The sequence below is a fragment of the Cervus elaphus genome, chromosome 17, assembly GCF_910594005.1.
Source record: "Cervus elaphus chromosome 17, mCerEla1.1, whole genome shotgun sequence".
NCBI classification, from domain to species: domain Eukaryota; kingdom Metazoa; phylum Chordata; class Mammalia; order Artiodactyla; family Cervidae; genus Cervus; species Cervus elaphus.
The window spans coordinates 27,831,536-27,857,863 of record NC_057831.1 but is presented as its reverse complement, the minus strand read 5'-3'; the positions used below and the strand labels follow the sequence as shown (position 1 = coordinate 27,857,863).

The following is a 26,328-nucleotide window of genomic DNA, read 5'->3' as shown; positions in this document are numbered from 1 at the left end:
AGAAAAAGATCCCTAAGAGAGTGGATTCTATTGATAGACTCTGCCTCAGTTTGAAATTACCACTTTGCCACTTAAAAAACTTTAAACTCAGTTTCCTCATTTTAAAAGATGGCCATAATTATAACATTCAAATGAGTACCATGCTTTATGTTTGAAATGGTCTCTGGAATAGAACAAGCACATTATAAGCACTAGTTCTTATTTTTATTAATAAAATTTATTTCATTAATATCTGTAACAGCTATTTTGTGTTAACAATTCACCTCATTAAGTGAAGGTGAAATGTAACAGGATTTCAGGGCTGATTCCCCTAACACACATTCTATACCAAAAGTTCAACACCAGCCAACTTCCTTTAAATTCTTTGGTATGTAAGAAAGGTAGACTTATTTGCATTTTACTCTTAACCTGCCTAGGTTTCTTTCTTTCTCTGGAGGTCTCTGAGGCTGTACAAATAAAACCTCAAGGTCATCTAGCCTGGCAAACACCCTCAGGGTGAGAGTTGGCTTCAGGGCTCTACTGGCCACTCTGGGTCCTTCCTTAATTTAGCTTGTGTACTCCTCCTCTCTTTCTAATTCTTGGGAGCATTCATGAATATGTTTTGTTTCTATTTTATCTAGAATTTTGGTTGTTTGCAGAGAAATGAGTCAGTACAGGTACCAGTATGTCATAATACCATTCCAAATGCATACTCATCATAAAATCATGAGTATTATTCTTACTTTTATTTTAAAATACCTTCACATCATGAATAAAAATCAAATCAATACAAGAGTCTGAAATAAATGGTAAAATTATCCTCAACCTCTCCCTGGTTCCATTCCAAGAAATAATTCACACAATAAATAAAAAACACAATTAGTAGTAATTGTGTTTTTTAGTTTGAGGTGTGATTTTTTTTCCTTCGGATTTTACCATTACAAATTAAATATAAGGAAGGGCTTAATACTGTAGTTTCTCAATTTTTGATAACATCTGTTAGCTCTGCACTATGAAATAAAAGACCCAACATATTCTGTCTCCTACTTTACACTTCTTGATCTATTACTTTATTAATGATATTAAGGTTTTTAATATTTATATTGTTATACTATAATTAAGTCCTCTGCAATGTATACAGATTGATTTCAAATCAATCAATATAATTTCCTATCAAACCAAATAGTGCAGCCAAACAGAGAAGTAAATGAAATTCTGTGGTCACCAAACCCCTGACTTTTGAAGAATGTCCCAAGCATGAACTAAAAATGTCTTCTTTATTAATTTTTTCCATTTTTCTCTACTTCATCCAGAAATTCTCAATTTATGTTCTCAATGTTTATGTCACCCTTCTCTTGTTCCCTTTTTTTTTTTTTAATTTTTCTGGACCATCTTCACGTATGGGGATGTGGAGTTACTAAGCTTTCCAAGCTCTTGCATGTCAGAAAATTATTTTCTTGTTTCATTTAATTGAAACTTTGGGTAGAGACAGAATTCTGTCAATATATCCAAAATTATCTCCTCTTAGAAATTTTACAAAATATTATTCCATCATTCCCTGCTCTGAAAAGTCTCTAATGCTGATGAGAAAGTGTTGATAACAGTATGTTTCTCATCCCATTGTAGGTGACCCAGTTACTTTCCTCTGGGGAAGCTTCAAGGGTATTTTATTTCTAGTCTTCTGAAAATGCAAGAGAATGAGAAAAAAATAAATGTCTTTGAAAATCTGTCTGTGGTATTTTGTTGAGCTCTTCTAATTGAAGACATGTCTTTATTCCCTTCAAGATAACTTACTGTTTTTTACATCAAATACTTCCTACCATCCTAGCATTCTGCTCCTGGAATGCCTAATAAACAGATGTTTGGCTTGTGTCTAGCTTCAATTTATCATATTTTTAATATCTTTGTCTTTTTATATTCAACTAATGCTTATATTGTAGTTTTTTTTTAAGTTATTTCATTGGGACCTTGTAAAAAGAAGGGAGATACAGACATATATGTGTACATACATATATGTTCTTTCATATGAAACCAGAAGTCTGGGTTTTTAAGTACCTTTATGTAAATCTCTTATGTAATATATTGAAAATTAAACTATATGCATTCCTTCAAGACTGTAGTACATCCATATATATAAAATGTAAATATATAGGAGGTAAATGTTCTAATATTTTGATAAGAAAATTTTAAAATTAATCCCATTATTTTATCAATATAAGTTTGAGATCAATATTGATATATTGAAATCAATAATCTGAATTTTTCATTAGATACATATTATATACCCACATGTTTGAAAGGTATTCTCATTTGTAGAAAGGATTCAAAATCCAAAGAATTCTATGTGACTAAACTATGTTGCTTTTTGGATAAGCTGAATCCCAACCAATAGTTTTAAATGTAAGTGTTTCTTGCCAAAAAAGAAAATAACTATTTAAAAAATCTACAAACAATAAAAATTGAAAAGGGTCTAGAACAAAGGGAACCCTCCTACACTACTGGTAACAATGTAAATTCACCATGAAGAACAGCATGGAGGTTCCTCAATAAACTAAAAATCAGGTTACCGTATAATCTAGCAATTCCATTCCTGGGCATATATCCAAGGAAAAACATAATTAAAAAGCATACATGCACCCCACTGTTCACTGCAGTACTATTTACAATAGCCAGGACATGGAAGCAACCTAAATGTCCATCAACAGAGGAACAGATAAGGAGGATGTGGTACATATATATAAAATGGAATATTACTCAGCCAATAAAAAATGAAATATTGTCATTTGCAGCAACATGGATGGACATAAAGATTGTCATACTGAGTGAAGTAAGTCAAAGAGAGAAAGACAAATATTATGATATTGCTGATACGTGGATCTTCAAAAAAGGCTAAAAATGAACTTATCTACAAATAAATAGAGTTATATATGTAGAAAATAAACTTATGGTTACTAGGGATAAGAGGGGGAGGGATAAATTGGAAGATTGGGACTGACACATACTCACTACTATATATAAAATAGATAACTAAGAACAATCTAGTGCATAGCACAAGGAACCCGACTCCATACTCTGTAATAGCCTATATGGGAAATGAATCTCAAAAATGAATGGATGTATGTATAATAGAGTCACATTGCTGTACACACCTGAAGCTAACAACACTATAAATCAACTATATCTCAACACAAATTATTTTTTAAATAAAAAGGAGTTTCCAAATGCAGTGAGAGATAAACGGTAAAAGAAGCAAGCATAAGTTAGGTAAAAACAACTGGTAGGCAACCCATCTTTCTCTAGAACAGATTTCTCGATCATCTTTTTTTCACTACAAACATAAGGTGTAACATTTACATATACATTCCTACGCATTACCTTCAGAAATCTGCATTGGTTTTTCCCAGTAGCTATAATACTACAATAGAAATAACTCTGAATTCATTCTGAATATTCCAAAGCTTAAAAACTTTATAGAGGCTTCGTTGCTAAGTCATGTCTGACTCTTGCAACCCCATGGACTGTAGGATCCTCTGTCCATGTGATTTCCCAGGCAAGAATACTGGGGTGGGTTACCATTTCCTTCTCCAGGGGATCTTACCAACTCAGGGATCAAACACTGGTTTCCTGCAGAGTTTTTTGCAGGCTGATTCTTTATCAACTGAGCTACCAGGAAAGCCCTAAAAAGCTTTATATTAGTAATAAATTACTCATGACATACTTCACAATGGATCCAAAGGTATGTATAACAATAACTCACTTGAGAATCACAGCACAACCCTAAAATTCCTCAAGATGAAGAAATAATGTGCTAAAACAATTTAGAAAATCTCTTAAATGTCAAGACACTGCTAGACCTAATGCTAATTTTGACTCCATCTCTCAGATTCAGTCAACTAATGTCTTAGAAAAAAAATAAGTCCATTCATGAATGAATCTCACCAAATTAATTTTATTTCTATAAATTCCTAAACATTCACAGCTGTATTTAACTAGGCTTGCATTTTACTTCATTTAAATGAGTTCTTCCTACACTTCTAAGTTACTTCACCATTCGAAAACACTGTAAATGAACTCTTGTAATTATGTACCCAGTAGAATTTTAGTTCAGCAGGCAATGCTACTTCTCTGGTTGACTGGCTATACTTTAAAACCTGGTTAATGGTCCTATTTTGCTCTTGTCACTAATAACATCCTGTGATAGTCTAATTTCTATAAAAATTTATTTTAACAATATCTGTACATACAATTCTAACTTTTTAACTTTAAATTTCACTTTGATCTTTTAATAAATTTAATTTGAAAGAATTAGTTAAGTATATAGTTTTAAATTTCACATGCTTTCCTTATTTCAATTTATTCAATATTAGCTATTTATTTTAAAAAAAGGGAAATTCAGGTAGCAAAGTTCACATCAACACAGTTTAAAACACAGAATAACAGGGATTAAAAAATGTCGCTCAAGAGTCTTAAATTTCAAGAGAGATTCAAACTGAAAAGGGTAAATATTTGCACTTATGAGTAAATTGATTTGAACTTAAAGTAAATCTTACACTTCACATACAAGTCGAATTTTCCTGTTTGTCCTAAGAATGGATTATCTCCGATCTTAAAGGAAATATTGCATACAATATTTTCTCATGGAGCAATGTTAGACTTCTGATTAACTTCAAGAATTTCATTGAACTTTAAAAATATGGAAGTTTCACACTGGCTGAAGATGTCATAGCGGGCCACCAGGTACCACTCTCAGGTCCTAATATGATGTTTATGTTACACAGTCTCCTCACGATTCCTAAATTACAAACACATTTGGTTAGAAAAGCGTTCTTACCACATCTGATACTTTAGTAGTTCTTTCTGTTCTTGACAAGAAAGCAGCATATCGGTTAGTCAAGTTGGGTAGTTCATCACAAATTTCAGGAACCTGTGAAGGCCAGAAATAAAAAACATGTTGAAATAAGAGGTATATATCACTTATTTTTCTCAATACAAGGGGCACGATAAATAACTCTGCAATAAGCATATAGAACAAAATTCTGTAAAGCAATTATCCTTCAATTAAAAAGTAAATAAATTTAAATTTAGAAAATAATTTTTAAAAAAATATGGCTATCATTAAATACAGACATTTATTTTTTAAACATTTTAAATGGAATATAGTAAAAGATTTTAACAATGAAACATTCAAATGGGAAAAGGGTTGATTATATGAACTCGGAAAGTAATATGGCTCTGCATACATTATTTAAACATATTTAGGGGCAAATTACAGCCTGCTAATTATGAATCAGGATAAGAACTGGTTCTGAATTTAACATTAGAGTATGGCTAAGAAAGTGGAAGTGTTAGCTGCTCAGTCATGTCTGACCCTTTGCAACCCCATGGACTGTAGCCCACCAGACTCCTCTGTCCGTGGAATTCTCTAGGCAAGAATACTGGAGTGGTCAGGAAGATTCCCCGGAGAAGGGAATGGCAACCCACTTCAATATTCTTGCCTGGAGAATCCCACAGACAGAGGAGCTTGGTGGGCTATACAGTCCATGGGGTCACAAAGAGTTGGACATGACTGAGCAACTAACTCTTTGACTGTATTACCTACACTGTAAAGTTAAATTCAGAACCAGTTCTTGTCCTGATTCGTAACTAGCAGGTTGTAATATCAATAGTATATAAGATATTTGGTCAATTATATAGTATTATTTGTTACTACCTGATTATTAATACATGAACTAGAAATATATTAACTATTTAAATTGATTATGTGGCAATCCTGGATTAATAAATTTTCTAGTAAAATGAGCCACACTTTCTTAAATATAATTCCTTATATGCATTGAAGATGCAAATTAATAGGCTAGAGGAAGGTGATTATCTAAAATTTTAATTAGCAATTAATTAATGCTCATATTATACTCCTAATTTATTACACAATTCAGTCATTCGTATTCATCTAATAATTTAAAGCATATAACCAACAGTAACATTTTTTTTATATACAAAAAGGATGAGGATTTATTTTCCTGTTTTTTATACACTTCACTATTTTTATTTCAGAATTTTATATTTGCATTTAACACTTCAGAATTTAACACCTAGTACAATAGTTAGATATTTCTGTCTCTGCTCATTTTTTCAGGAACATTGATCTACTAAAAAATCCACCTCTCACTGTATCTTTGGAACTATATGCTTCACTATGCTGAAGCTGGTGCTTCTCTAGTCTTTCCTTCATGTTTTATTCCTGCATAGTCACTCAGAAATAAATAGGTAGTTTCTGTCACTTTCAAAAACAGAAAAATCACACTTTACATCTTGTAGAGATGTGAAACCCTTCAAACAGCATCTGAGCCAGCATTATTTCATGTGATTTTTAAATTTATTGAAACTGAAAAACAATCCACTTTCATAATAATGTATTATTATCATGTATGTGGTATTAGAAATTATGAAATAAGCTCAAAAGCATTTTGCAATTTTTACTGTTTAAAGTAGAAATTAACAAGCTCAAAAAATGTATAACTCATTGGATGACTTTGGCTTTAGAGGGAATGTAGTTTGCAGAACACTACAATTTTGTATTTTTACCAAATTAATCCATATAAAATATAACAAAACAGAACTGAATTTTTATTTGTTCTAAATATGATGTATTTGTTATAAACCCTGATAAAATATATATTTTTAAGTCTTCACAGGGCTGTGAAGAGTTGCCAGCACAGACAAGAGGGGTTAAGATTCTGAAGAGGACAGAATCTCTGAAAGGTTATCTATCAATCTGTAGGTGCTTTTTTTCTCCTGGGATAATTGCTAATAACAGGACAGAAAGAATCTGGGTTTAGATCTGGCAGAGGGCTACTATTAAGGAGCTGGAAAATAAGTTTATTATGGTCTTGTTGGGCCACATGACAAAACTGGATTTGAAGTGCCTCAAAACACATGATTTGTTTTCCCCTTAAGATGTTAGCAAGGGGATTAGAAGCAGGATAATGCTAAAAATCTAAGCTAAAACTCTGAAACGAGGAGTTATTAAATATTAGAATTCAGAACATGGGGGTGGGAGTGGTCAAACACATCCGGCTCACAGTTGAAATCCCCAGAGGACCATACTTTATACAATGAACACAGGAGGTAAACTAAGCCCTGGAAAAACTGTAACACAAACCATGATTAGATTAAGGTGATCTCTTCATCTGTTTTGCAGAGAAAAATACAAAATCTTTCTATTAGCAGATAATACCACTTAAAGTCCCTATATTATACACTAAGTATTTAACATTCAATTTTCAACTATGTGTGTTCCATACTTTCTGTGTTGAAAATCATTTGCTCCTATTGATAGGAGAATCCAATCTTGTTCAGTAATTCAGGGGCTCTGCTATGCCTATATCATCTACCCTACCCCACAGGATTCTGGGAGCACAGAATCTTAGCCATTGGACCGCCAGGGAAGTCCCCATTTTCATTTTCTTTATCAATTTTTACAATAAATTGTTCTTCTCTTTAAGCTTCCTAGATCATATTTCTGTGCTCACTGTTGTATTCATTTATTCAATTATTACTTCCTGAGTGTGTACTATAGGACAGACATAGTTCCAAAGTTCTGTACATGCCCTTTTATGACTGACAACTATGTTCAAACTTCCCCAATGTTTAACTACTGTTTATATACTATGTACAGAATATCCACATATCTACTCTTTCCATATTTTCAACCTGAATTTTTAGCTACTTTAACTTTCCCATATATACATTCTTTTAAGCTTTCTCAACTTCAGTGATGAGAAAAATGAATAATTATATATACATGCTTTAAGATATCTTTTTAAATCTGAACTCTGAATGAAGAAAGAGAAAAATATCATATAACATCACTCATATGTAAAATCTAGAAAAATGGTACAGGTGAACTTATTCTCAAAGAAGAAATGCAGACACAGACTTAGAAAACAAACTATGGACACCAAGGGAAGAGGGGAGAGGCGATGAGTTGGGAGGTTAGAGTCAACATTTATACGCTGTTGTTGTTGTCTAGTCACTAAGTCACATTCGACTCTTCTACAAGCCCACCAGGCTCTTCTGTCTATGGGATTTTCCAGGCACAAATACTGGAGTAGGTTGCCATTTCCTTCTCCAGGGGATCTTCCTAACACAGGGATCAAACCCCTGTCTCCTGCATTGGCACTAGCAGGTGGATTCTTCACCTGTGTGTATGTGTGTGTATATACACATACAAAATATATATAAAAGATGAAACTAACGGAGAAAAAAAAAACTTGAGAAAATTTTTCTAACTAGTAATAAATGAGTAGAATTAATCATTTAATCTAGCAAGAAGTATGGACCATTGGTAAAGCAATTCTTCAATAAAGACTATTACGTTTCTTTATACCAAAAAGGGAAACTGTTAGTTGCTCAGCTGTGTCTGACTCTTTGTGACCCCATGGAGTGTAGCATACCAGGCTCCTCTGTCCATGGAATTCTCCAGGCAAGAATACTGGAGTGTACTGCCATTTCCTTCTCCAGCAGATCTTGCCACCCAGGATTCAAACCAGGGCCTCCCACGTTGCAGGCAGATTTTTTACCATCTGAGCCACCAGGAAGCCCTGACACCAATGACAGAAAGCTAAACAATGAAAATGTTTAAAAGGCAGTACTTTAATAGCATTTAAAAAAACATCTAAAACTGAGGAATAAATATAATAAAAATGTGTAAGACATCTACACAAAAATTTTATAAAACTGCAGAGAGAATTTAAAGATGACCTATTTAAAAAAAGTCTAGGACTTCCCTTCAATACCATAGTATCCAAGTGTATACCCCGACCAGTAATGCTGGAGAAGCTGAAGTTGAACAGTTCTATGAAGACCTTCAAGATCTTCTATAATTAACACCCAAAAAAGATGTCCTCTTAGTGATAGGGGACTGGAATGCAAAAGTAGGAAGTCTAGAAATACCTGGAGTAACAGGCAAATTTGGCCTTGGAGTACAGAATGAAGCAGGGCAAAGGCTAATAGAGTTTTGCCAAGAGAACGCACTAGTCACAGCAAACACCCTCTTCCAAGAACACAAGAGAAGACTCTAACATGGACATTACTAGATGGTCAATACCAAAATGAGATTGATTATATTCTTTGCAGTCAAAGATGGAGAAGCTCCATACAGTCAGGAAAAACAAGACTGGGAGCTGACTGTGGCTCAAATCATGAACTCCATGCTTATTGCCAAATTCAGACTAATATTGAAGAAAGTAGGGAAAACCACTAGACCATTCAGGTATGACATAAATCAAATGCCTTTATACAGTGGAAGTGAGAAATAGATTCAAGGGATTAGATCTGATAGACAGAATGCCTGAAGAACTATGGACAGAGGTTCCTGACATTGTACAGGAGATGGGGATCAAGACCATCCCCAAGGAAAAGAAATGCAAAAAAGTAAAATGGCTGTCTGAGGAGGCCTTACAAATAGCTGTGAAAAGAGAAGCAAAAAGCAATGGAGAAAAGGAAAGATATTCCCATTTGAATGCAGAGTTCCAAAGAATAGCCAGGAGAGATAAGAAAGCCTTCCTCAGTGATCAGTGCAAAGAAGTAGAGGAAAACAATAGAATAAGAAAGACTAGAGATCTCTTCAAGAAAATTAGAGATACCGAGGGAATATTTCATGCAAAGATGAGCTCAATAAAGGACAGAAATGGTATGGACCTAACAGAAGCAGACGATATTAAGAAGACGTGGCAAGAAAACACAGAAGAACTATACAAAAAAGATCTTCACAACCCAGATAATCACGATGGTTTGATAACTCACCTAGAGCCAGACATCCTGGAATATGAAGCCAAGTGGGGCTTACAAAGCATCACTACAAACAAAGCTAGTGGAGGTGATGGAATTCCAGTTGAGCTATTTCAAATCCTAAAAGATGACGCTGTGAACACACGGTACTCAATATGCCAGCAAATATGGAAAATTCAGCAGTGGCCACAGGACTGGAAAAGTTCAGTTTTCATTCCAATCCCAAAGAAAGACAATGTCAAAGAATGATCAAACTACCGCACAATGGTACTCATCCCACATGCTAGCAAAGTATTGCTCAAAATTCTCCAAGCCAGGCTTCAACTGTACATGAACCGTGAACTTCCAGATGTTCAAGCTGGATTTAGAAAAGGCAGAGGAACCAGAGATCAAATTTCCAAGATCCGCTGGATCATCAAAAAAGCAAGAGAGTTCCAGAAAAGCATCTACTTCTGCTTTATTGACTATGTCAAAGCCTTTGACTGTGTGGATCACAATAAACTGTGGAAAATTCTGAAAGAGATGGGAATACCAGACCACCTGACCTGCCTCTTGAGAAATCTGTACGCAGGTCAAGAAGTAACAGTTAGAACTGGACATGGAACAACAGACTGGTTCCAAATAGGAAAAGGAGTACATCAAGGCTATATATCATCACCCTGCTTATTTAACTTATATACAGAATATATCATGCGAAATTTTGAGCTGGATGAAGCACAAGCTGGAATCAAGATTGCCGAAAGAAATGTCAATAACCTCCGATATGCAGATGACACTACCCTTATGACAAAGTGAAGAAGAACTAAAGAGCCTCTTGTTGAAAGTGAAAGAGGAGATAGAAGAAGTTGGCTTAAAACCCAAGATTCAGAAAACTAAGATCGTGGCATCTGGTCCCATCACTTCATGGCAAATAAATGGGGAAACAGTGGAAACAGTGGCAGACTTTATTTTTGGGGGCTCCAAAATCACTGCAGATGGTGACTGCAGCCACGAAATTAAAAGACATTTACTCCTTGGAAGAAAAGGTATGACCAACGTAGACAGCATATTAAAAAGCAGAGACATTACTTTGCTAAAAAGGTCCATCTAGTCAAGGCTATGGTTTTTCCAGTAGTCATGTATGGATGTGAGAGTTGGCCTATAAAGAAAGCTGAAGTGCTTTCAGCTGAGTGCTGAAGAACTGATGCTTTTGAACTGTAGTGTTGGAGAAGACTCTTGAGAGTTTCTTGGACTGAAAAGAGATCCAATCAGTCCATCCTAAAGGAAATCAGTCCTGAGTGTTCATTAGAAGGACTGATGCTGAAGCTGAAACTCCAATACTTTGGCCACCTGATGTGAAGAACTGACTCATTGGAAAAGACCTTGCTGCTGGGAAAGACTGAAGGTGGGAGGAGAAGGGGATGACAGAGGATGAGATGGTTGGATGGCATCACCAACTCAATGGACATGAGTTTGAGTATACTCCGGGAGTTGGTGATGGACAGGGAGGCCTGGTGTGCTGCAGTCTATGGGGTTGCAAAGAGTCAGACATGACTGAGCGACTGAACCGAACTGAAGTGAGGACTTCACTGCAGGTACAGTGGATAAGAATTCACCTGCCAGTGCAGTGGGCATGGGTTCGATATCTGGTCCGGGAAAATTCCAAATGCCAAAAGTATATGAGATCTTCAAAGAGGTAAATAATAAGACTTCTTTTTAACCATACCACATGGCTTGTGAGATCACAATTTCCCTACCAGGGACTGAACTTGCACCTGCACACTTTCAGCTGTGAAAGCATGGTGACCTAACCACCGGGGAATTCCCAAATAAGATCTATTTTTTAAAAAGAAATTATAAGCATAGCTTGAACCAAATTAATTTTTGTTTTCAATGCCGTAATTGACCACACGTAAATAATTTTAACAATAACAGTATGGCTTATAATAATGAGGTACATATACCACAGGTAATTTTGAAAACTCTAAATTCTTTGCATGAGATATAAATAATATAATTTTGGTATTCACATATTACCTTATAATCAGCAGGCCCAGGAGTAGTAAAAACTTCTTTCTGAACCAGGAATAGAGTCCGAGGAACAGAAGAACCAAATGCACTTTTCTTTGGTTTCTTCCAGGAGGTATGGCTAAAGTTGTCGATGAATGTATTGTTTTGAATATTATAAAACCCTGGACCTAGAATTATGAAGAATATAATATATAATAATAAGCAACCTTTTAATTCTTTTAAACTTAGTAACTTTACTATTTATTTTATTGTATTGCATTTATTGAATGAGTCTTTAAATTCTGTAGTGCTTTAAAGTTTTCAAAAGTTTCACACACCTGATTTCTCACACACCCTTTTACTCATCCCTGCCTCTGTACTCCTGCCCTCTGCCCTCTCCTCACTGGGAAAAACTAGTTTGTTCTCTTTATCTGTGAGTCTGCTTCTTTTTTGTTTTATTCAGTTTATGTATTTAGTTTGTTGTATTTTTCAGGTTTCACATATAAATGATATCATACTGTACTTTTCTTCTCTGACATTTCATTTAGCATAATATCCTCAAAGTCGATCTATATTGCTGCAAAAGGCAAAAGTTCACTCTTCTTATGGCTGAGCAGTATTCTGTTGTTTATATACGTCTTTCTTATAAACTGAGTAACTTTAGGCAATTTTTTTAGAAAGACTTCTCATATACTGCTGACAGGAATGCAAAGTGCTTTGCTACTTTGAAAAACAATTTGTCAACTTCTTACAAAGTTAAACTTATACTTACCATATGACCCAGAAATTCTACTTCTAATTATTTCTCCAAGAGAAGTGAAAACAAACCAAATGTCCATCAGCTGGTGAGCAGATAAACAAAATGTGCTACACCCAAACAATGGAATACTACTCAATAATAAAAACAAAAATAAATGCAGCAACATGAATGAACTCAAAAACATCATGCCAAGTGAACGATGATACACAAAATTCTAATAATGTATGATTCCATTTATATAAAATTTTAGAAATGGTTATCAATTCTTTGCTGTCCATGTCATTGAGAGATAAAGTTTCATGTCCTTCTGTTCAATATGGGCTACCCTGGGTCATTTGACTGACTAATAGAATGTAGCAGAAATGACGTCCTGGGATTTTCTGACGACGGTCAGTCATAAGAAGTCTTGCAGCATCCTACCAGGTCTCACGGAGCCCTGAGCTCCTATGTCAAAAGATCAACTACCCTGGGGCAGCAATGCTGGAGCTATGCACTCTCTCTGAATGACAGTCTCATCTGAACTCTGCCTTCTAGAAACCCCACAAACTAATGAGATATGATAGAAAAAATATTTTAAGACACTAAGTTTGTCATGCAGCAACAGACAACCTATATGTTAGTGTGTGTGTGCTCCGTTACTTGTTTCCAACTCTCTGTGACCCCATGGACTGTAGCCCACCAGGCTCCTCTGTCCGCGGGATTCTCCAGGCAAGAAGACTGGAGTTGGTCGCCAGGCCTTCCTCCAGGGGATCTTCCCAACCCAGGGATCAAACCCACGTCTCCTGCACTGAAGGTGAATTCTTTACCCACTGAGCCCCCTGGGAAGCTCTATGGTTATTTTTGTGTATACTCTTAGATATATAAAGATAATCCACTGTAATCTAGTACATTTCTATATATATAAATATATAACATATTATATATAATAATGATATATAAATGTATATAATTATATATAACATATATATTATATATATATATATATATATACACATATATATAAAAGAATACCCACTGAGAATAGTAGAACATATGATTGGACATCCCCCAAAATAAAATTCTAACAAAACTGAATATCATAAGTTACATTACTGGCAGTGACCACATAGTTAATATGTGATATATGTTCATCTACCAAGAGAAAATTAGGAACTTTATTGAAAAAAGGAAAGCAACAGAAAATTACAGCTAAGATATGGGATAAGTTAAATTAAAATCTTACTAAAATTACACATTATTTTTATCTGAGTTCAGTGTATAGTCAATGCTTAAAAAAAAAATATTGACTTAAATTAACAACACAACCCACAGAACAAAAAAAAACTGTACTTTCTAGTGCATCCATCTTGTTAACAATATTAAGTTACATAAAGTTAGAGTGGATGCATATGAATTAATTTCCAACCTGGCATTTTCTCTGTCTGAGAGTCTTGTGTGAATCGAGCAGCACTTTGACCAAATGAGGTATTTTTCAATCCCAATGCTTTCTTCAAGGGCTTGAAAGCAGTTCGAGATTCATTGTATGTGCCAGGAGCTGGAGTGATTGATTTCACAGGGACAAACCTCTAGTGAAGAACAGGAAAATATGCCAGTGAGAAAGTAATGGTACATTTTGATATTTCATGACTTAAAAGCTGCCTTTTTAGTAATATAACATCTGGAGCTTAATTTATTTCTTAATGGAGTGAAGAAAATGTAGATGAATTAAGATCTTGCACCTATCAAGACATAAAATATATACTTTTAGTAAAATCATATGTATATTAATACAGTAATGCATTATATACTTTGCTAAGCCAGAAAGACTTTTCAAAGGAAATCATCTCATTATGAGTTTCAGATGATACTGTATGTACAATCTCCACATTTAAGACAGTCTGAAAGTTAAGATAATAAATAAAGTCTATATGATCAAATACAGTTTCTTCTATGTAATAAAACTGTACAAATTGACAAAGTTCCTGAATATGTATATTCAATTAACACAACAATATTAGCTACCTTAAAAAATCTTATAGATTCCAGTGGTACATAAATCACTTTAACTTATAATGTTAAATTTTTTATATTATAAACTTATATAATAAGCTTACTTAGTATATTCATTTACAGGGAAGCCTGGTGTGCTGCAGTCCATGGGGTCGCAAAGAGTCGGGCACAGCTCAGCAACTGAACTGACTGATTAAATGAATCTGTACGTAAACTATGAAATCTTATGAAATATAGCATTGTATAATTTATTTTTTAACTTTATTTAGAATTAATTTAAAATTTGGAATATTCAAAGTTATAAATAAAAATAATACAGAAAATACCTGTGCCATGTTTATCCAGATTCACCTACTGTTAATATGCCATTCACTTTTTTCATTTGTCCACTTTATTTCTGCTTTTGTGTTTGTATGTCTACTACTCCCTCTCTCTGTCTCTCCACACACACACACACACAGAAGTATTTAATGGAAAGTTACGTATGTTGTGTTATGGCCCTTTCTCCCTAAATCCTTTGTGTGCATTTACTAAAAATAGGGATATTTTCTTACATGTATTTTCTTAAATGTAGCAATGATATAAGACTTTTATTTAATCTACCATTCATATTCCAAATCTGTCAGTTGATCTAATTATACCTCTAATACAATTTTCCTGTCCAATACATCATCTAGTCTAGGCTCAGATGTTGCTTTTAGCTTCCTTTCATGTAGAAACATTTCCAAAGCCTTCCTAAATACTATCTTATTATTTAAATGCTGAGTACAATATTTTTAAATGGTAACATTCAACCCTGGCTGCATTTCTTGACGAGTTTAAAAAAAAAAAAAAAATTGATGCCTGCCTGGGCCCTATTCTGGACCAGCTCCATCAATTTCTGGGAGACAGAAAAGAAAGCAATTGGATTTGTATTAAAATTTCCCAAAATATTCTAACTTGCAGCAAAAGTTGAGAAGCATTATTATGAAGAAAATCTTATGTTTTAAACATTACTAGTTGAAGACATAAGAAAATTCAATGCATTTAGATAAAATACCAGACAACTCCTTAAGTCGATGACTTTTTAAAATAAGTATCCCAGAAACATGATATGTCTTTATTCCTAAAAAACAAAAATTGTCTTCTAAGTCCACCTAGCTAATCGCATTATTGCTTTTTCAATCATAGTCATTAATAAATCTTTCTATATTCAACTAAACACTAACACTACCCTAGCAGGCAGTCCTGTTGGTTTTAACTCTTCCACATCTTTCACTTCAGAATCCCTTAAGCAAAACTGACCATATTCCTTTTCATTTCTGAAAAATATATTTAAAACATTATAATTGATGCCAAGTGATGTCACATTAGGACTATACATTAGATGAACAGAACAGCATAAAAACTGAAAGTTCTAGTTGCAAAAATGTGATTTTTAAAAATCAAGGGCACACACAGTATCTCACTCCCCTACATCCATTCTGTGTTGTACCTTAAGTACCATCAAGCTGCTCAAGGCAGAAACCTAGTATTCATTCTTGATTCTTCTTAGTCCCTTACCACAACATTAACTCATTAAAAAGTCATGTTAATTATGTCTCCAAAATATACCTGCAATCTACCTGTCTCCAAGGAGGTGTCTCTTAAGTACAATGAAACCAAAGTAATCACATGCAGTCATCTAAAGGTTAATAACCTTCCCTAGTTAAGTAAGATAATCAGAGTTTTACACAGTACAACTGGAGAAATATCACAACTACTTGATCCAGACAGTGCCACATTATAAAGGTTTGTTATTATTATAATGTTCTTGCCTAAGAAATAGCTTAGACACCTTCAATTCAAGTCCCCTAAATATAGACCTTGGAGAATATGATTACTGTGAAATAGACTTTTGCATCACTAACGCCCCAATGGCAGGTTTAGATATGACTTATGACCAGGCTCCATAAAGCCTTCAGAACCTTCTCCAAAAGACTGACATATTCTCATAGATTACATGTTAACACTTCAAATATTCATTGTTGTTGTTGTTCACTCACTCAGTGATGTCTGTCTCTTAGAATCCCATAGACTGCAGCATGCCAGGCTTCCCTGTCCTTCACTATCTTTGGAGTTTGCTAAAACTCATGACCATTAAGTCAGTGATGCCATCCAACCATCTCACCTTCTCTTGCCCCCTTCTCCTCCTGCCTTCAATCTTTCCCAGCATCAGGGTCTTTTCAAATGAGTCAGCTCTTCCCATCAGGTGGCCAAAGTGTTGGAGCTTCAGCTTGAGCATCAGTCCTTCTAATGAATATTCAGGACTGATCTCCTTTAGGATGGACTGGTTGGATCTCCTTGCAGTCCAAGGGACTCTCAAGAGTCTTCTCTAGCACCACAGTTCAAAAGCATCAATTCTTCGGTGCTCAGATTTCTTTATAGTCCAACTCTCACATCCATATATGACCACTGGAAAAACCATAGCCTTGACTAGATGGGCCTTTGCTGGCAAAGTAATGTCTCTGCTTTTTAATATGCTATGTTGGTCATACCTTTTCTTTTAAGGAGTGTCTTCTGATTTCATGGGTGCAGTCACTATCTGCAGTGATTTTGGAGCCCCCAAAAATAGTCTGTCACTGTTTCCACCGTTTCCCCATTTATTTGCCATGAAGTGATGGGACCAGATGCCATGATCTTAGTTTTCTGAATGTTGGATTTCAAGCCAACATTTTCACTCTCCTCTTTCACTTTCATCAAGAGGTTCTTTAGTTCCTCTTCACTTTCTGCCATAAGGGTGGTGTCATCTGCATATCTGAGGTTATTGACATTTCTCCTGGCAATCTTGATTCCAGCTTGTGCTTCATTCAGCCCAGCATTTTTCATGATGTTTCATGACTGGTTTGATCACCTTCCAGTCATATACTCATTAGCAAAATATATTTTAAAACCCAGACTAGAATTTCTTATAAGATAAACTGAACTTTCACATATGCAAATTTCCTTAGTAAAAATGTTTAATAAAAATTACAATTTGAATACTAATCTCTGCAATATTCTTAATATTGTAATCTTATGTCATTTAAGTCTACCCACATTTTTGGCAATATGATTTGCCTAGATTATATCTGTTCCCAATTTGTTTATATACCACTTTTCTTTTTATAATCTCCCTAACACCACTGAATTTGTTGCTAGTGTCACCTTTTACCTATTATCCTCTATCTGTGAAATAACTGTAGAACATTACCTGGGATTGAGAAAGAAAAGCAGGTGATGCATCATTTACATTTGATGTTGTACTTTTATTCTTCTGAAATTGACTCTTAATGTCATATTTTCCTGGCCCTGGTACTCCCTAAATTACAGAAAGAAAAAAAGACATGCTCTCATTAAGAAAGCATCTATAGCACCTAAGGGAACAGTTGGTTAAATATCTGAACCAAAACTAGAGGGCTTTTAAGTGATATGACCAAAGCTCTTCATTAAAAAGCAAGCCAGAACAAACTTCTTAAGAGCAACAAAAAAAAAAAAGAAAGAGAGAGAGAGGAAGGCTTTGCTTTCCTTTGCAAAGCCTCCCAGGAACATAAAAACACACTGCTTAAAACTTTGCTGCCCTCTACTGATAGATCTCAGAAAAAAAAAATTATCTGAGCTCTTCACGTGATTAAACATTACATTAAATAACTATATTCTTCCATTTAACTTTATACAACCAGCTCTTCTATTTTAACTACAAATGTTAGAAGATATAAGACATTAATCTTTTAACTAGATACTTTACAAGAGATAAAATTAACTCAGTAAATAGAGAGATTGAGTTTTAATTATCCTGCTAATAAAATATAAATATGTATCAGGAAGTACTATTTATTCATCATCAAATATTTTAGTTACCTTGATAAAGTACCTTTCATAGTATATAAAAAGTTAGATTTAAATCATCTGCTTCATATATAATGCTCCTACTTTTCTATAGTTGAAAGAATTATACATTGATGTATGAATTAAATACTGGACTTATAACTTGGATGCAAAATGAAATTCTATCAATTAATTCTGTCACCTTTATTATTATAATACATCAAAATCCAACCATGTCTCCCAACCTCTACAAGTACTCTGATCCAAGCCACCATCTCTTATCCAGGTTACTGTAAAAATCTTCCTAACCACCTCCCCTGCTTCAAATATTGCCCATCTTCAGTCTGTTTCTACTACAGAACCTAGCAATGGGTCCAGTTAAGGCCCTTAGTCAGATTACATCACCCCCCTTCTCAAATCCATTCAGTGGTTTTCAATCTCACTTCCAGCAAAAAAAAACAAAAAACAAAAAAACAAGATCATAAATATGAAATGAATCTCACTTCCAGAGACACTTTTACCACTCCAACCTCCTCTCCTACTACTCTCTCCACTCTATTCACTGTTTCCCAAAAAATCAATCATATGTTCACCTAAGGACCTTTGCACTTACCTTTCTCCTTGCTAGGAATGTTCTCCTAGATAGCTCCAAGGCTCACTCTTTCAATTCAATCAGTTCACTACTCAACGTTACCTTCTCATTGAGCCATTCCCAGGCAACCCAAACTAAAATTTCATTGCTTCCCCCAAACAACCCCTGTTCCCTCTCCTACCTATTTTTCAACCTTATCATTTTTTACTACCCAAAATATCATTTCCTGCTATGTTGTAAGCTCCAAGAGAGCAGTTTTGCTTTGTTTTTTTTTTTCTGTTTCATTGGTTGCTGTATCTTTAGAGAACAGAAGAATAGTAGCTGGGGCATATGAGGTGCTCAGTAAATATCTGAATGAACTCATGCATTGAATCTTACATTTTCAGTGGCCATATCATGATTTTAGAAGATATGTCCCTCTGGGAACTAATATGTCTCCAAAGAATAGCATTATCCATTTGTAATAATAAGTAAAATATCTATAATTTAAGTGAAAAAAAATTTGAAAAATTCTTCAGGAGAAATTCTTATACATAAATAACTCTTCTTACAAACAAATTAGATTCTAAAAATGTATGGAAAAGTCCATATTGTATTGTCTCAAATGAACAGATTTATGCAATTATTTGATGGCTGACAGAAAGATTCACTTTGGTCATGGCATCTAAGATTGTTTTTTCAATGAACTTGCAGAAAGTTACATTCAGAAGAAAAAAATTTCTGTATCATTCTGAGTGTATATAAATGAAATATGTATCAAATACAAAAAAATACATGATGTAATCTGTTTTATTGAATTTTACAGATATGCTGTATTGGTTTTCTCCCTGTATAGGCAGGCATGATAAAAAAATAAGTAGCTACTGACAAACAGGGACTACTACTCCTTTCCTCCCGTTCTGAACAGTTGTCTAGGTGGTCATTAATATGGAGCATAGGGAAAAGACTAAGTGTGAATAATGAGGTAAGTGAATATACTTAGTCTTGAGAACTATTTCACTGAAAGACTAAATGAACACTTGACCTCTTCAATAAATACTTCCTTTTCCTTTTTTTCTGTTTTCCATAATGTTGCTAATAACTGAACTTTGCTTCACTAAAATAACACAGAATAGTAAAATCAGGTCTTTACTTATAAAAAGTTAGAATTTAATAAGCCAATTATAAATAAGTTCCAAAATAGGACTGTGAGACACTGACCACTGCAAGGCAGGTCTCCCTTTGTGACAGTGTGAGAAGGTAAAGTGAACTCTGCAAAGCCCAAACCCTAGACCCAGGATGAACATGCTGGGATATTTACCCTGCTTTTACAAACTGTGATCAACAAAACACCTGCACTGATATCGATCTGTTAAGTACATGGCCTCCCAATGTCTCCTCTGAGATCTTGAATCAGAATCTTTTTGGACACAGGAATCTACACTTTTAACAAGCCTCAGAGGATTCTCAAGCACAATAAAGAACCACAGCTCAGCCAAAAAGGGGTCCCTACCACAGCTTTTTCTGCAAAGCACATCTATCTTAAAGCAGAAGGCTTAGATCTTGAAAGTATCCTGCTTTAAGAAGAAAACTTAAAGATTACTGCGGCAGATTGTTTATGTAATCTTTTCATGTACAACCTAATAAAAATGACCCTCTTTAGAGCATGTGCTACCTAATGGAAGGACACACAGTCACTTATAAAGCGGGCACTTATTCCCAGGCAAAGGAATATGCTTGAGGCGGATGCACTTAGCACCTCTTGTAGGAAATTACAGGACAAATAAATTGCTCAACAAATAACTGCAAGGAAAGGAGAGAGAAGAAAAGAGGGCGAGAGCAAGAGAGATGTATCAATCAATACCAATGGCAATGCATGGACATTCTGTGGATCCTGTTTCTAATATTTATGAGACACTGGAAATTTGAACACAAATTAAAAATCTATCATAGTAAGTAAACACTGTTAATTTTTTAAGATAATTATTTGGTTTTTTAAAGACTATCGGAGGTCACTACCGAAATGTCTACAGATGAAGTAAAATGCCTAGGATTTGATCAAAAAAAAAAAGCCCTCTTTAAAAACTAGGGTATAATCACTCCTTTGATCAGATGGTGTGTAGAAGTTATGGGGACTGAGGAAAGTCATACAGTTTAACTTTACTCGTCTAACTTGGAGTCACCATCAGTGATGATGATTATTTTTACAGAAAGTACTAAAAGCTTACTATGTACAAAGCAGTGTACATACTAATAAATAAAGCATGGGCTTTGCTTTTGAGAAGCTTACACTAGATCTCAACCCATGCTTTACAAGAGAATTATTGGGGGAACATTTAAAAATAATAATGCCTCATTCTACTTTATTCAAACTAAAGCAAATAGAAATGAGATCCAGGCATTATTAAAATTTTTAAAAGCTTTCTGTTTAATGTTAATGTGCAATCACAACTGAAGGCTAAAATAGTTAAAAACACACTGCTAGGACCCTGCAGGTACAATGACTTTCCAGTGTTTCCACAACTGCCATTTTTCCCTAGAGTTCCAGAATCCCCTTCTGTAAACAAGGGCTATTGTGAGACCAGGCTTCCAGATATTTCTTCCAGCTCAGTTCTATAACTTTAAATTCTATAATTAAACTCTATAATTATATTTTCTTGAAGAAAACTGGAGATACCAAGTGAACGTTTCATGCACAGATGGGCTCAAAAAAAGACAGAAATGGTATGGACCTAACAGAAGCAGAAGATATTACAAAGAGGTGGCAAGAACACACAGAAGAACTATACAAAAAGACCTTCACAACCCAGATAATCATGATGGTATGATCACTCACCTAGAGCCAGACATCCTGGAATGTGAAGTCAACTGGGCCTTAGGAAGCATCACTACAAACAAAGCTAGTGGAGGTGATGGAATTCCAGTTGAGCTATTATGTCAAATCCTGAAAGATGGTGCTGTGAAAGTGCTGCACTCACTATGCCAGGAAATTTGGAAAACTTAGCAGTGGCCACAGAACTAGAAAAGGTCAGTTTTCATTCCGATCCCTAAGAAAGGCAATGCCAAAGAAATGCTCAAACTAGCACACAATTACACTCATCTCACACTCTAACAAAGCAAGGCTCAAAATTCTCCAAGCCAGGGGTCAACAGCACGTGAACCATGAACTTCCAGATGTCTAAGCTGGATTTAGAAAAGGCAGAGGAACCAGAGATCAAATTGCCAACATCCACTGAATCATCAAAAAAGCAAGAGAATTCCAGAAAAACATCTATTTCTGCTTTATTGACTATGTCAAAGCCTTTGACTGTATGGATCACAACAAACTGGAAAATTCTTAGAGATGGGAATGCCAGACCACCTGACCTGCCTCTTGAGAAATCTGTATGCAGGTCAGGAAGCAACAGTTAGAACTGGACATGGAAAAACAGACTGGTTCCAAATAGGAAAAGGAGTACGTCAAGGCTGTATATTGTCACCCTGCTTATTTAGCTTATATGCAGAGTACATCATAAGAAATGCTGGGCTGGATGAAGCACAAGCTGGAATCAAGATTGCTGGGAGAAATATTAATAACCTCAGATATGCAGTTTACTCCACCCTTATGGCAGAAAGTGAAGAAGAAATAAAGAGCCTCTCAATGAAAATGAAAGAAGAGAGTGAAAAAGTTGGCTTAAAGCTCAACATTCATAAAATGAAGATCATGGTATCTGGTCCCATCACTTCGTGGCAAATAGATGGGGAAACAGTGGAAACAGGCAGATTTTATTTTGGGGGGCTCCAAAATCACTGCAGATGGTGACTGCAGCCATGAAATTAAAAGACGCTTACTCCTTAGAAGAAAAGTTATGACCAACCTAGATAGCATGTTAAAAAGCAGAGACACTACTTTGCCAACAGAGGTCTGTCTAGTCAAGGCTATGATTTTTCCAGTATTCCTGTACGGATGTGAGAGTTGGCCTATAAAGAAAGCTGAGTGCTGAAGAATTGATGCTTTTTAACTGTGGTGTTGGAGAAGACTCTAGAGAGTCCGTTGGACTGCAAGGAGATCCAACCAGTCCATCCTAAAGGAAATCAGTCCTGAATATTCATTGGAAGCACTGATGCTCAAGCTGAAACTCTAATACATTGGCCACCTGATGGGAAGAGCTGACTCATTTGAAAAGACCCTGATGCTGGGAAAGATTGAAGGCAGGAGAAGGGGGCAAGAGAAGGTGAGATGGTTGGATGGCATCACCAACTCAATGAACTTGAGTCTGAGTAAACTCCGGAAGTTGGTGATGGACATGGAGGCCTGGAGTGCTGCAGTCCATGGGGTCACAAAGAGTCAGACACAACTGAGTGACTGAACTAAACTGGTAATTATATTTTTAATTTTCAAATTATCTTTGTTATTCTTGATGTCTTCTTTATTCATGCATGCATTATCCTCCATCTTTCTCTGAATATTATTTATAATTTTAATTATTTATCATTTTCTTTTACTATCTGTTTCCTTGGAGTTTCCTTGTTGGCTTCTTGATTTTTTGCTTTTGTGTCTCATATCAGGGAGTTCCCTCAAATGTCTGGTGATCCCTTCCTCCTCATTCAGATGAAAGAGTGAGTCACTGAAAAATGTTACTTAAAATTTCACCCGTGAATAGATGTGACTTGAAACCTACTGAACTTCATTATGTTGTGACAGACTCACAACTCAGCCTTTGTATTAGCAGGCCCCCAAATGTCACTCTTTTTTCAACCCTGGCTGACAACTTCAGTGAGTGAGAAAAGTGCCTGGAACATCTCCCCACTCTCTATATAAGCTTAAACTCTCCACTTCCTTTCTTCCCTACTTATAATTATGAAAAATAAAATACACAAAACAACTCCCACACGTACATTACCCAGGGTCAATAATCCTCAACTCACATCCTCATGTGTTCCTAATCCTATAAATCTGCCCAATTCTCACTCATGATGTACAGGCAAATCCAAAATATCATATAATTTCCATCAAAAAATACTTTAGGATATATCTCTAAAAAATAAAGGACTCTTTCTTTAACATAACCACAAAACCATTTTTCTATCTTAAAAAGTCAACATTTGACTCCTTAATTATCAGAGTTCAAATGTTTATGATTGCCTTATAAATTCATGTATATATTAAATATATATCATATATGGAAATATATAAAGAAATACATATATACAAGGTATAATGCAATAAGATTGCAGCAAGGGCAAAGATAAGGAGGGGGGAATATTTTTTTTTACTAGCTCCATTCAGATATCACAAGGTTTTATTTTAGATGCTTCGCTTAGTCTACAAAACTCACTTTTGCAATCAATACTTACTTAGATAATGTTTTTAGATTTCCCTTTCTGTGATCCTTCTCACAAATAAAATAAACATTAATTCCCTATAGCTACTGAGCATCACTGTACTTGATATTATTCCTCTTATCTTTAATCCTTAAAAATCCTGCGAGATAAACAAAATTACTCAAGTTTGCCTAATTGGGAAAATAAGATCCATGGAGATGAGGGAACTTACCTCCAAGACAACTAGTATGAACGTAAAGAAAACTAAGGTCTGACTAACCACAAGCCCCTCTTCTTTTCTTCAAGGAATATTACTACAAAAGTGTATTACACAGATTATGGCAAAACTGGTCGGAGACCATTAAATTTTCATTAACCTATTGCATAGTGACACGTCCTCTTTTATATTTCATAACAGAATTCCTTTGGTTGTCCATTTTTACAAATAACTGAATTGCCAGATATGTGCTAGGTACGTGCTAAGTTCCTGGATGTATAACAGGACAGACCTGTGCCCTCAGGAAGTGAAAACTCCAGTGAGAAAGACAGACCAATAACACTGAACAGATAAATAAACTATTTATAAATCCCAAGTAATGGAATTTGTATGAAGAATACAGAGTGCAAAGTTAGAAAGTAACAATGGAACTTAGACAGGAAAGACAATTTATGTTGGAACCTAAACACAAGAAGGAGCTTATCTTGGGAAGAATGGATGGAACAGAAAAGCATATACAAAGGGGAAATTGGTCAGTACAGCATTCCTGGAAGAGGCTGTCAGGAACGAGTTTACATCTAGAAGTAAAATTTCCCAGTCATGTGATAATACCATATTTAGCTTTTCAAGGAATCATCAAACTGTTTCCCATTGAGACCACACTGTTCCACATTCCAACTAACTATGGACAAAGGTTTCAATTTCTCCACATCCCCACCAACACTTGTTGTTTTCCATTTCTTTATTATGTAAATCCCAGTAAATGTGAAATGGTACCTTGCAGTAATTTTGATATGCATTTTCCTAATGACTAAAGGTGTTGGATATCTGTTGTGTGTTTACTGGGCATTTGTATATCTTCTTTGGAGAAATGTATATTCTCAAAAAGTCTTTTGCCCATTATTCAATTGGGTTGTTTGTCCTTTTGTTGTCAGATAACATTTTAAGATGATACATTTGCCTGCCTGTGAAGATAAAAGAAGGGAGTGAATTTGCTATATGGCTCAGGAAACTCAGAGGCTCTATATCAACCCTGGGATGGAGTTGGGAGGGGTGGGATGGGGAGGGAGATGGGAGGGGGCTTCAAAAGGAAGGGGATATATGTACCTATGGCTGAATTCATATTGAGGTTTGACAGAAAACAGCAAAATTCTGTAAAGCAATTACCCTTCAATAAAAAATAAATTAATTTTTTTTAAAAAGGGAGTGAGACTGGAAGCAAAGATACCTGTTAGGAGGCTATTTCAGAAGTCTAGGCAAGATAATGCTTTCTTGCTTTGACTAAACAATAGTTCTAATAATGATAATACAATAATTATAACAACAAGAATAATAATCATGACAGATCATCTACAAACATGCCCACCAAAAATTCTTCCTATCCCTAAAAGTTCATGCCTTACCTCCCATCAGAAGATGGAGTTCACCTCCCTGTTTATGAATCTGAGCTGGCCCTGTGACTTGTTCGGACAAAGACAATATATGGGAAGTTACACAGCACCATTTCCAAGCCTAGGTCTTAAAAGCCCTGACATGTTCCAAATTTGCAGTCTCAGAGCCCTAAGCCTGTTACACAAGTCCAAATACCTAGAAGGAAAGTGAGGTCCAGCTAGCTCCCAGTCATTACAGCAAATCCAGCTGAGATATCTCACATATGAATGAAAGCATCCATCTTGGGTACTCTGGAAAGCAGCTGGATGAGTGGTCTTAGTTGATACCGTATGACTTAGAAAAATTACCCAACTGAGTCCAAAATCCAGAGAATCACTGAACTATGAAGGTTAATTTCAGCAGGCCTAGAATTGGTGTGAGTTGTTCTCCTAAAGCATCCACAAGGCACTGATCCTTGGTCAAGATTAGAAACTACTGATTAACAGTTTTGTTTTGAATGAAACCCTCATG

At 35.2% G+C, this 26,328-nt stretch overlaps 1 protein-coding gene across 4 annotated transcripts in view; it reads right to left on the bottom strand.

Annotated features, from left to right (window-relative positions):
- Positions 1-26,328, bottom strand: part of STPG2 (sperm tail PG-rich repeat containing 2) — a 619,397-nt gene that overhangs the window by 474,716 nt on the left and 118,353 nt on the right. For all 4 annotated transcript variants that reach the window (XM_043871451.1, XM_043871450.1, XM_043871449.1 and 1 more), the window contains 4 exons: positions 17,721-17,828; positions 13,926-14,085; positions 11,788-11,948; positions 4,811-4,903 (listed from right to left, as the gene is read on the bottom strand). In XM_043871451.1, coding sequence (XP_043727386.1) covers positions 4,811-4,903; positions 11,788-11,948; positions 13,926-14,085; positions 17,721-17,828 — 522 coding nt within the window. The remainder of the gene's footprint in view (positions 1-4,810; positions 4,904-11,787; positions 11,949-13,925; positions 14,086-17,720; positions 17,829-26,328) is intronic.